This window comes from Crassostrea angulata, chromosome 1 (assembly GCF_025612915.1).
Source record: "Crassostrea angulata isolate pt1a10 chromosome 1, ASM2561291v2, whole genome shotgun sequence".
In the NCBI taxonomy this organism is placed as follows: domain Eukaryota; kingdom Metazoa; phylum Mollusca; class Bivalvia; order Ostreida; family Ostreidae; genus Magallana; species Magallana angulata.
The window spans coordinates 11,914,243-11,928,273 of record NC_069111.1 but is presented as its reverse complement, the minus strand read 5'-3'; the positions used below and the strand labels follow the sequence as shown (position 1 = coordinate 11,928,273).

The window sequence follows — 14,031 nt, the reverse complement described above, 5'->3', positions numbered from 1 at the left end:
TGTAATAAATAATGATGAAATATGATATTGTAACATATGATATGACATTGTATCTTGATATACATTATTGTATTTGATCACAAAATACAATATCATAATATATTATGATATTGATATGATATGATACATTATAATAATATATGATACAATATCATATCAGATAATGTATCGCAATATTATACTGTATAATATTATAGCATGATATTGCATTGTATGATATTGTATCATATTTGATACAATGTAGGATATTGTATCATATGATACAATAAAATTAGCTACAACATTGTATCATATCAATTGATACAATATCATGTGATATAGTACAATATCATATCGAACAATATCATGGTATACTTTATTGTATTGTATGATACAATATCACATTATACAATATCATATAATACATTTTCATATGAATTGCATATAAGACAAGCGGGCCCCAAGTATGAATTCTAAATTTTGAATTGCGAACTGCGTTCTATAGAACGCAGTTCACTATTCAATTGCATATAAGGCAAGCGGGCCCCAAATATGAATTCTAAATTTTGAATTGCGAACTGCATTCTAGATACAACTCAGTTCAATATTCAATTGCATTAAATCTTGAATTGCGAACTGCGTTCTATAGAACGCAGTTCACTATTCAATTGCATATAAGGCAAGCGGGCCCCAAATATGAATTCTAAATTTTGAATTGCGAACTGCGTTCTAGATAGAACGCAGTTCACTATTCAATTGCACTAAATTTTGAATTGCGAACTGCGTTCAATAGAACGCAGTTCACTATTCAATTGCATATAAGGCAAGCGGGCCCCAAGTATGAATTCTAAATTTTGAATTGCGAACTGCGTTCTAGATAGAACGCAGTTCACTATTCAATTGCATATAAGGCAAGCGGGCCCCAAGTATGAGTTCTAAATTTTGAATTGCGAACTGCGTTCTATAGAACGCAGTTCACTATTCAATTGCATACAAGGCAAGCAGGCCCCAAATATGAATTCTAAATTTTGAATTGCGAACTGCGTTCTAGATAGAACGCAGTTCACTATTCAATCGCACTAAACTTTGAATTGCGAACTGCGTTCTATAGAACGCAGTTCACTATTCAATTGCATATAAGGCAAGCGGGCCCCAAATATGAATTCTAAATTTTGAATTGCGAACTGCATTCTAGATAGAACGCAGTTCACTATTCAATTGCACTAAATTTTGAATTGCGAACTGCGTTCTATAGAACGCAGTTCACTATTCAATTGCATATAAGGCAAGCGGGCTCCAAATATGAGTTCTAAATTTTGAATTGCGAACTGCGTTCTAGATAGAACGCAGTTCACTATTCAATCGCACTAAATTTTGAATTGCGAACTGCGTTCTATAGAACGCAGTTCATTATTCAATTGCATACAAGGCAAGCAGGCCCCAAATATGAATTCTAAATTTTGAATTGCGAACTGCGTTCTAGATAGAACGCAGTTCACTAATCAATCGCACTTAATTTTGAATTGCGAACTGCGTTCTATAGAACGCAGTTCACTATTCAATTGCATATAAGGCAAGCGGGCCCCAAATATGAATTCTAAATTTTGAATTGCGAACTGCGTTCTAGATAGAACGCAGTTCACTATTCAATCGCACTAAACTTTGAATTGCGAACTGCGTTCTATAGAATGCAGTTCACTATTCAATTGCATATAAGGCAAGCGGGCCCCAAATATGAATTCTAAATTTTGAATTGCGAACTGCGTTCTAGATAGAACGCAGTTCACTATTCAATCGCACTTAATTTTGAATTGCGAACTGCGTTCTATAGAACGCAGTTCACTATTCAATTGCATATAAGGCAAGCGGGCCCCAAGTATGAATTCTAAATTTTGAATTGCGAACTGCGTTCTAGATAGAACGCAGTTCACTATTCAATTGCATATAATGCAAGCGGGCCCCAAGTATGAATTCTAAATTTTGAATTGCGAACTGCGTTCTATAGAACGCAGTTCACTATTCAATTGCATATAAGGCAAGCGGGCTCCAAATATGAGTTCTAAATTTTGAATTGCGAACTGCGTTCTAGATAGAACGCAGTTCACTATTCAATCGCACTAAATTTTGAATTGCGAACTGCGTTCTATAGAACGCAGTTCACTATTCAATTGCATACAAGGCAAGCAGGCCCCAAATATGAATTCTAAATTTTGAATTGCGAACTGCGTTCTAGATACAACGCAGTTCACTATTCAATCGCACTAAACTTTGAATTGCGAACTGCGTTCTATAGAACGCAGTTCACTATTCAATTGCATATAAGGCAAGCGGGCCCCAAATATGAATTCTAAATTTTGAATTGCGAACTGCGTTCTAGATAGAACGCAGTTCACTATTCAATCGCACTAAACTTTGAATTGCGAACTCCGTTCTATAGAATGCAGTTCACTATTCAATTGCATATAAGGCAAGCGGGCCCCAAATATGAATTCTAAATTTTGAATTGCGAACTGCGTTCTAGATAGAACGCAGTTCACTATTCAATCGCACTTAATTTTGAATTGCGAACTGCGTTCTATAGAACGCAGTTCACTATTCAATTGCATATAAGGCAAGCGGGCCCCAAGTATGAATTCTAAATTTTGAATTGCGAACTGCGTTCTAGATAGAACGCAGTTCACTATTCAAGTGCATATAAGGCAAGCGGGCCCCAAGTATGAATTCTAAATTTTGAATTGCGAACTGCGTTCTATAGACCGCAGTTCACTATTCAATTGCATATCAGGCAAGCGGGCTCCAAATATGAATTCTAAATTTTGAATTGCGAACTGCGTTCTAGATAGAACACAGTTCACTATTCAATCGCACTAAACTTTGAATTGCGAACTCCGTTCTATAGAACGCAGTTCACTATTCAATTGCATATAAGGCAAGCGGGCCCCAAATATGAATTCTAAATTTTGAATTGCGAACTGCGTTCTAGATAGAACGCAGTTCACTATTCAATCGCACTAAATTTTGAATTGCGAACTGCGTTCTATAGAACGCAGTTCACTATTCAATTGCGAACTGCGAACTGCGAACTGCGTTCTAAAACCCGATTGCCAGACCTACCTACATTGTAAGAGACCACATTAAGAGTTTTTTAGTTGTTACAAAAAAAGAATGCCTTTCAATTTCATAATTTACTTCCGCGTAGCTTAGATGAAATATGGTGATAACGAACAGTGTTCAAAATCAAAAGCCCGAAGGAAAAATACAAACAGGAGCAGGTGTCATGGAGGAGTGAGCATCGTTTGCTGACCAGTCACACCCGCCAGGTGCTCTTTATCGTAATCGAGAAAACGGATAATCAGTATACAATTTGGTTATTGATAATGGCCTAACGATGAATATAAATCCGGAAAATTGTATTTTTTGGACAAAGTTGTTGTATCGAAGTGTTGACCACTGCAATCATGATCTTGTTTTATCAACTTGTTTGCCAGTAATTTAAATCATTCTATAGTTAAAGTTCAATTACTGCTGACAGTGTTTTGAAAAATTGTTTTTTATTTACAGTCACGTGTAAACAAATAATGGATTACATGCATAGTGTACTGTGGTTTCATTAATATTTAAGGGTATCAATTGTCGTGGATGAAGTGAAAATCACAGTTTCAAAGATAGGTAAATTCGTGGCCAATGACCCTATCAATACAAAATGTTAACAGAAATTGCGCTTCGATACACATTTAATTTCGTGGACCAACTAAACAACGAAATCCACGAAAATTGGTTTTCAACAAATATTGATGAAATCACAGTAATATTATCAGCATCGAAATATATATTCATACATATATTATGTTGTATGTTCTTTTTTTATAGACAAATGAAATAAGAATTGAAAAAAGTAGATGCAATAGATAAACCAGTTCAGTTCTGTCAAATATAAAAAAATATATATCAAAAGAGCGTTCATATTTCATATCTAATTCCTAAACGATAATGCCTTAGCCTTAATAATTGATTTGATATTATTGTCAATAATTTGTTGGAATCCTATGTGACTGTGTTGAAAGAATTTTTTCTGTTTTTAGTACCATAAAATCTACATAATAAATAACAAAGTACCTGTTTTATAATCTCATTTGTCATGTAACAGCGCATTTTTCTATTTTTAATGTTCTGTATCATCAATTTACTAGTGTAAACTACGAAAAAGATGTATCGATACCTGTGGTAATTGAAACACACTGGGACAAATTGCAGAATTCTGCAAAAATTACTTCATTAAACATCGCTATACAATGCACACACACACACGTGAACACCTTCTTATATAATATACTATTTTATCATCATAATTTTCATAATCCGTATGTGCTACCATACATGTAGACTTACTGTTTTCAGTTCACTTGAGTTACTCGGATTACCAATTAATATCTGCTTCGTTGGTCGTGGCCCATGGTCAAATTAAAGAAAACAAAGATTGGCGTCAAAAATGAGCGTCAGCATTTCGAAGGACAGATATCATATTAGATACCCCATAGTATACTTTTGGTATACGTAAACAAGCTTAATGAAAAATGGTTATATCACCATCTGAACATCAAATACAGGGATCATTTTAATAGAAAATCAAAATAAGCAATATATTTTCCAAAATTTTCCAATCTATTCCTGGACATCAAGTAGGTGTTTAAACTAAGCACTCCCTTGTAGTTAAAAAAAAAAGCAAGAAAGAGTTTTTACTTTTTGTAGAGAGGACACCAATGAATCCCCTTCATAATTTTTTTTTTTTTAGATTTTTAAATCTTCAGAATAAGTCTGTAACTGCGCAGTTCAACAGCTGTTTTGAGTGCTTAAAAAGGCATTTCCCTGTTCTTGTATTCACACTTTTCAAGCAAAATAACATGTAAGACTTCATATTTATTGCTTTTATATCTTTTGGCAATTTTTTTTTTGCCGATTTCGGGCAGAAACAAGCGAGTTCAAGAAGTGTTTTTATTCTTACTTTCAAACCTACAAGATGGCCGCACATCTCCCTTAATGTTGAACTACAAAATAATTATTTTATATTTATTCGGGTGATTCTAAAAACAAGAATCAGATAAAGAACTAACTACGTATTCATTTTTAAATTCATTTGAAGTTAGTTTTATCTAAGAGAAATCAAATCATATCCTAATGAAGGAGTTATCGGGCTTTAATCAGATACATGTAAAACAAAACAATTTGTTCCTATATTTGGTAAGGATTTTAGAGGCTTTATGTTTGACGAGTGGCAATCTTTAAATAGTTAACCGATTACTCGGTCGAAGCATTTGTAACTGGTTACAATATAAGTAATCGGTAACCGGTTATTAAATCAGTAATACGTGAGTCGTATTTAAAAAATAATGTATTTTTTAACGCATTTTCAAAAGAAATTCATATTTTGTCTTTCAAGACTAATTAATCTGGAGACCGTTAAGACATATGGCTGAGATCTTGGAGGAAAATTGGTCAGTAGATATTATTTATAATGTCTTTTAAAACAACATGTCACTGGCTTGCCTGTTCATCTCTTCACGAATCATTAATGAATGCTACTATTATCATTGTTGAGTACCGTTACAATTATTATTATGTAAGTTCCTTGATATTATCTATTACATAGAAAATGCAACTGTAAAGCGGGTACATGCGTGTTAAGTACTACTATCCAAAAGGAGAATTATTTCAAACAGATATTTATATAACTTGTCATTGCAGACTTTGTTTTGAGAAGTTTAATTGACTCCCAATTTGCGAGATGTGGTCATTTATACTATTTACGATTTGATGACAGTTTGGCCGTTGTTTACATTTTTTTTTCGAATAATTATCATGAGATTTCATTACATTAACAGACAGTTATATCGTTCTTTAAAAATAATATTTAAAAAACATGCTTAAAATCTGCGTGTCCTGATACGCGTAACTGGGTAGTTGGTCGGAAGGGATTGCAATTACCGATTAGCAATTCTGCAATCGATTGCCATCACTAATATGCTTATTTTTCACCGTGAGTATATGTACTACATTAGATATCAATGAGCTTGTATGTCATTTAATACATTTGGTGCCTTTTGGTTACAACTAGTACTTAACTAAAATGTCTTTTTAGTGTCATCTAAAATATCATTTATAATTTTGCTAGATATAGATTTTTGTCTTTCGTATCAAAATACGAATGGTGGTGCAACAGTTTTCTTCTTGAGCTAGAGAGCTTTAACCTTATGATGTACAATGCTTTCCTTATCCCATTTTGATAATGGTTGTAACTGTCTTTGGATTATCGTGAATTATATATGAATAAAACATATCATATTTAAATAAACAACACTTTCATGTACACAAATATGTGACGATAATTTTCTGCCTACACAAATCTACAAACACCACAAGATGCTGCAGAGTACCATCAATAATATGAATAAACAAAATTCGCTGATTCTTTAAATCAAATATTGATGACCTTCATAAAAATCTAAATCCCGAGATTTGATTTTCAATTCAAACTACATATCAAGTTTTTATAATAAAACAAATTACATTCGTTACGACTTTCTTACATAAAAACATTTGAGTGGTGATACAATTATTTGAGAAATCATACATTTTGCTCAATTCTCTCATGTCAAACTTTCTTGTTTCAAAAATATTCAAACAAATATCATATCGTATTTTTCAAGGAAAAGCCGACATACACATGTAGCAATTAAAAAAGTAAAATACTTGTGTCTTCACCATGTTGATTGATCGAAGAGTAAATTTTGTTTCTTGTGGAAAATAACTTTTTTGATGGATATTTTTCTTCATATCGCAAAAGAATCATTTAGAAAGCATCAGTATTGTTTGTTTATATTTTTATTAACAAATTGTTGTATTTTTCATTAACAACAGCAAAAGTATAACCAAAAAAAATGCATATGTACAGCAGTGCCATTTTGAGAAAATGTTGAATTCCTCCATGTGCATGCATGGAACTTTTTGTCTATGTTAATCGATTTCAGTTCTTTCAGTTTCTTCTGAACTGTAAATCACAGTCGATTTTCTTAAGAAATAAAGGAGAAAATACTCAAAGGATAGAAATCTAAATGTATTTATTTACATGTTTGTCCATTATAATAAATTGTATGAAAAGTTCACTTAATAAATAAAATGCTTTTATTTGTGATTCATGCATGATATGAAGGTGGCAACAATACAGGGAATACATAAAAAAAAAAAAACACGCCTTAGCACGTTATGCCAATTTTTCTGCAATGTCACTACATTCATAACTCCCATGAATCGTCAAATAGAGCATTTTATTGTTCATATTTATATTTTAATCAAATTAATAAATTGATTGTTGAGTAAGTAAATTTGTAAAACTATTGTTAATGTTCATCAGTACGTTTGATATGAGAAACAGCCAAATCGTCGTTTATGAAAATTTGAATCTGAAATCATTATGATTCTTTCGTACAATTGGGTATAGTCCACTAATGCATTTTCCATAGGCGGTAATGTTAACGTTATGGTTCATAGCTCCGGCCCTAGTTTTCGTTCAGCAACGAAGGACCTCTTGAATGAAAGCTCATCAAATTGTCTCTTCCCTGTTAAAATTTCGTGGTGTGAGGTCAGATTCGTTTTCCGGCAAAATGCGTCTGTATTGAAAAACTCTGAAAATGAAAGTAAAAGTAGGGAAGAACTGCGAACGCTAACGCCCGTTTCCCGCCTACATTTTACATCAAAATATTTCGGAATTTCTGTCAGATATTCTAAAACTAAGTTTTCTACTAAAACGTATAATCAAATCCTAATCAATTTATATCAAAGAAATGTGTAATCAAATTATTTATTTTTAAACAAAAGTTTTGCTAACGCGGGGTCTAAAAAAATTTCATTGAAACCGGTCTTTATGAGTGAGGAAAATTTTATTTAGTAGCCAATATGTGCAAAAAAACTTAATAATAACATATTTACGATATATATTAAAGTAAAATTTCATTTTCATTCATATCTGTTAATTAGTTTTCGAAAATTTACAAAGCAAAATTCTTTTTTTGGAATGTATTTCGGTCTGTAGACATATGTTCCCCCCCCCCGTGAAACAACAAACCCTTTGGTAAAAATATGCTAAATAACAATAGTTAAAATCCCTCAAAGGGAATTTTTGTTTCACGGGGGGGAAAGATGTTTTAAAAAACATTTCCGTTTTCCGTTATTTTCCATTATGAAATGAGCTATTTTAACCCAAAATACAAAGTTATCTCTCTTTGTTTGACCAAATCATTTATATTTGATGAAAATATACATAAATATTTACATTATTATAAAAATATTAACTTTAATTAGACAACTTTCAAAAAAATGACTTTTAGTTAGGCGGCTAGACAATGCTATCGTTCGCAGTCCTTTCTCAGTTTTGGAAAGGGTGTACATCAAACAATTTCAATTTTTTTCTTCAAATGATAATTCAATTTTGACACTTGTTTTTGAAATTGCAAATCCTCTTTTCTGACATGTGTCAAGCATTCTGATTTAAAATGTCTCAATAAATGTATATACACTCTGCAAGTACAGGGACTATTTTGCTTAAAGGCACTACTTTGTTGTCCTACCGATTCTAAAAATAGTTAGAGGGATATACCAAATTAGTCTTTTGCAAGGTTGTTGAAGGTTTCGACCGATTGATAAACGGGTGTATAGATTTTAGTGTTGTCATTTTTTAGAGAGCGTTGAGTTACCATCACTTTTTCGTGAGAAATAAGGAAAAATCATACTTGGTCAGTATAATTATTTATTTGCTATGGAAATTACCCCGTGTCTCATGGAAAAATGTTTTGTGGTACAAATCATGATTTTTATTTTCTCCTTTTAATGTATACATTTTAATTTCAGATACTCAACAAATTGGGGCAAATTCAACAATTTAACGTTCGTTGTACCTAAATCTTCATAAAAATGAATTAAAGCGAATAAATTATGGTTAAACGCTCAGATAGTCCTTTGGCCTGTGACGTTTTAAAATGAAAACAAAAAGAGCTTGTATTACACTGATACTGCTTTATTATTGTTGTTAATATTTCATACATAGGGACACAGTTGAAAATGACTTATTAATATATTGTCCTCAACGTCAATATGCATGTTGCATATATGAATGTTGATCAAATCTGGTTAACTCTGTCTTTGCGTTCTCTCGTTAGCTTGTCGATTGGTATTTCTTTCTGCCTTTGCAACACGTTGATTCAAGGTTCGTTCGGTCTGACTTGCTTCTACCTGTTCTGTTTCGGTTGTTCTATCACCTCGTTGATTATTTCTCTCACTGACAGAAGTTTGCCTCGGTGATATTCCTCTCCCCGACTGACTTCTTGCATTGCTAGATCCACCACCTCTGTTACGACTATTTCTATTGTTTTGATCTCTTCCTCTGACGTTATCTGCTTGCTGACCTCCCACAGTATTTCGTTCTACCTGTTCTATTTCGGTCGTTCTAATACCTTGTTGAGTATTTCTCTCACTTTCAGAAGTTTGCATCGATGATGTTCCTCTCCCCGACTGACTTCTTGCATTGCTAGATCCACCACCTCTGTTACGATTATTTCTATTGTTGCGATCTCTTCCTCTGACGTTATCTGCTTGCTGACCTCCCACAGTATTTCGTTCTACCTGTTCTGTTTCGGCCGTTCTAATACCTTGTTGATTATTTCTCTCACTGACAGAAGTTTGCATCGATGATGTTCCTCTTCCCGACTGACTTCTTGCATTACTAGATCCACCACCTCTGTTACGACTATTTCTATTGTTTTGATCTCTTCCTCTGACGTTATCTGCTTGCTGACCTCCCACAGTATTTCCTTCTCTCTGTTCTCTATCGGTCGTTCTAATACCTTGTTGAGTATTTCTCTCATTTTCAGAAGTTTGCATCGATGATGTTCCTCTCCCCGACTGACTTCTTGCATTGCTAGATCCACCACCTCTGTTACGATTATTTCTATTGTTGCGATCTCTTCCTCTGACGTTATCTGCTTGCTGACCTCCCACAGTATTTCGTTCTACCTGTTCTGTTTCGGCCGTTCTAATACCTTGTTGATTATTTCTCTCACTGACAGAAGTTTGCATCGATGATGTTCCTCTTCCCGACTGACTTCTTGCATTACTAGATCCACCACCTCTGTTACGACTATTTCTATTGTTGCGATCTCTTCTTCCAACATTATCTGCTTGCTGTCCTTCTTGAGTATTTTCTACTTCTTGAACTCTTTCTCTTGTTCTGTCAAGTCCTTGTGTGGACGAAGTTCTTTCTGACTGCATTGATTTTTGATTTTGTCTTTCACCATTTTTTCTGTTTTGCCTTTCATTTAGATTATCGTTTGTCAATCCGCTTGTCAGATCCCCGACTTTCTTTAATGGGTTATCATTTGTTAATCCGCTGGTCAAACCTTCTACTTTGTTGAGTGGATTACCATTGGTCAAATCTCTTACTTTGTTGAGTGGATTACCATTGGTCAAATCTCTTACTTTGTTGAGTGGATTACCATTGGTCAAATCTCCTACTTTGCTGAGTGGATTACCATTGGTCAAATCTCCTACTTTGTTGAGTGGATTACCATTGGTCAAATCTCCTACTTTGCTGAGTGGATTACCATTGGTCAAATCTCCTACTTTGTTGAGTGGATTACCATTGGTCAAATCTCCTACTTTGTTGAGTGGATTACCATTGGTCAAATCTCCTACTTTGTTGAGTGGATTACCATTGGTCAAATCTCCTACTTTGCTGAGTGGATTACCATTGGTCAAATCTCCCTCTTTGTTTAATGGATTTCTGTTAGTCGGTCCGCTGGTCAATCCCTCTACTTTGTTGAGTGGGTTTCCGTTGGCTAATCCTCCTACTTTGTTCAATGGATTTTCGTCGGTCAAGCCACCGGTCAGTGAACCTAAATTAGGTAGTGGATTTCCATTTGCCAAATCACCTGTCAGACTTCCCACATTTCTCTGGGGACCGCTGTTTCGAACTGTTTTGGATTGTTCTCTCGTGTTAGTTACAGTTGTCGACGAAGCTCTACGGCCAAGGAGGTCATTCAGCAAGCATTGGCTTGTATGAATGTTTACAACAAAAACTGCTACAAAGAAGAGAGCACTTCTGTATACTACTGAAACCATAGTGAGCGCTATAGAAAATCCTTACAACGCTGCGACTATGGGACAAATTGGTCTGTTGATAGGAGATTCGTTTTACTTTATATACATGTCTTGTTTTCACATTTTATTTGTAGTACGTAATTCAAAAATTGTTCATTAACAGCACAGTAAATAAATGCGCAGAATTCTAATTAGTCTACAAAAGAGATGAATGAAGTGGCCTAAAGAGATATTATATAAAATGTTATAAAGATGTAATTGATAATCTGTTAATCGTTGAAAAGATATCTTTTAGATTCGACTTCTAATAATTAAATATTTGCAGTTAAAAGTACAACACCTTAGTTTTAGTTTTTAAGAATTTTTATTTATCAAACGACAGCTGCTTAATTAAGCTGCTTACCATTAAAATTGTTATGCCGCTCGTAACATCACAATATTATATAACTATAATAGTTGATCTTGTTAAAAACAGATCATATATCTTAATTTGAAATTTATTTAAGAATCTTTATATAGGTTTGGAGAATTTTGACCAGCGGTCGATTAACATTCGATATCTTTTATAAACTTCTCGTAAAATGAGAATGATTATCAGCATCATTGTATATTGGCATTTCAGTTATAAATTCAATATCTTGAAAAGTATTTGTAATGATATTGATTTTTTGTGCAAAGTATCTTTAGGAAGTATGTTCAGTTTCTTGAAAAGGCTTTTTAAGTTACAGTGAAAATGATATTACAATTTCAGTTCTTACCAAAAAGAACATCAAATATATGCAACAAAAAAGAACATCTCTAAAAAGGTCTTTCTAAAAATTAAGGTCTTGTCAAAACATTGATGGTATGCATATATTTAAATGTTTTGAGCGACAAGAATTGGACCTAATTGTATTCAATTTAATTAAAAATTATTTTCCTGATTATTTTATGATGATATTGTATTTCATTGAAATTATTCAATCTGGCCCAAAATTATTTGATTCTATTTCATGCAAAAAAAAAAAAAAAAAACCCGCTGTTGTTACAAAACACTTTCCATTAATTTTTTTAAATCATAGCTTATAATTGTATAATTCATTAAAAAGTATATGTTTTGTAACATAATTTGTCATTTAACAACGCATTATTTTATTTTTGATGTGTAATATCATCATTTATTTGTTTGTCTCTATTTAAAAGCTACGAAATAGAATTATGAATACCACTACTATTCACAACGTTACAGGTGCGCAGAACACTGCAATTATTATCAAATTAGTGCGGTGTAAGACATTGGCACGTGAGTGTTGAATAAAGACAGCTGAATGTATCTGTCGTTTAAATTTTCAGATGTATCTATTCACAATTTTTACAAAACATTTAAACAGTACATGTATAGACACAATGGCTGACCATGAAACCTTCATCCGTGAGCTTAAATGGCCATACTATACAGGTATTGCGATTTTTATGTTCACTGTTTAAACAATAATATTCATTCTGCGGTGATTCATGTGGGATATGTCAGCGGCGACATTGCAGAAAAAAATATATATACATTTTTTGGCAAAAATCGCCACTTACATTGCCCTCACGATTTATCAAAGGAAGCAATCTATTGTTTATATTTGCATCTATCTTGTAACGAATTAATAAAAATTTATCGTAAAATTTACATAACAAAAAAATAAGTTATTGTTCATGTACATCAATACGTTAAATAAAAGAAACAGTCAAATTGTCTTCTATGGAAATTTTAGTCTAACATCAGCATGACTGTTTCATGTAGTCCGTGATTTCTCTTAGGTTGCTGAAGGTTTCGACCGATCAACAAAATACGTGTGAAGATTTCAGTTCTGACAGTTTTTACAGAGCTATGGATGTACAATCAAATTTCATAGGAAATAGAGGGAAATTTTGGTGGGTGTGAATGCAACAATATAACTCTAAAATGTATTAAAACAGTAAGAGATGCTTTTATTGCTTAATTGATCATGCGGTTATAAAGATATCGGAAAAATCATACCTTGCTTTAACTTGTTATGTTATATTTTGCATTGATGAAAAATCCTTTTGCATGAAAAGGATTTCAATATTTTTAAGAACAGTTACGTTTCTCCATCTTTAAAAGAAACCATGCACAAAATTCCCTCGTCTTTCATTACTTTACGATATGAATCAGTTACATTCTGATAATATTAACTATTAAATAAAACGATAAAACACATATATTTAAGTAAATTTTAATACTTGTTCTGGCTTTTTTTAAGCTAAAAAAGTATTAATAATGCAGCTTGGAAGAAAACATCTAGGAGATGTACGGATGATGGTGATATCGAGAAAAAACATGGTTACTGGTCATTGATTTAATTTTGATTAAAGAATTAAAAGTTAACCATGCACTCAAACCTATTTAAACAGAGACTTTTTTGACATCCTTTAATTTTTTAAATAATGAAATGATCAACACCTATATATATTAAAATAACCTAAAGAATGATAAAAGTATTATTTCGCATATCGTCTTTTGAACTGTAATATGAACTAGTAAGAAAAAGTTCGTTTGTGCGGTTGTATCATACACACAAGAAAATTAATCAAAATTTTCATTGCCTTGGATTTATTCATTATTAAAAACTGTTTGTCCGTCTTATCTAACATAACAATCGTAGTTCATACACAGCGTTGCCCTTTTTACACCTGTAAGGTAAATCGTACAAAAAAGCAACGGAGAAGTTCAGCGCAATGGCCTACCTGGGATTACTCAGGTGTAAAGGGATCATACATCATCAAGTGAATAAAAAACAACGCAATTACAATCAAGCTATCATGTGCAAAATTAATCATATTTTGTGTTTTGTTTTTTCATAAGGAAACCTGACCTTGAAATTTTTAATTTAAAAAAGATAAGAAAAATTTATGAAA

General features: G+C 32.9%; 1 protein-coding gene across 1 annotated transcript; it reads right to left on the bottom strand.

Moving 5' to 3' along the window:
- Positions 1-9,159: 9,159 nt before the first annotated feature.
- LOC128177476 (uncharacterized protein DDB_G0287625-like) lies at positions 9,160-11,145 on the bottom strand. Its single transcript, XM_052844194.1, has one exon. It carries the CDS (start codon positions 11,143-11,145, stop codon positions 9,160-9,162), a length of 1,986 nt encoding a protein of 661 aa, XP_052700154.1.
- Between the last annotated feature and the right edge of the window lie 2,886 nt (positions 11,146-14,031).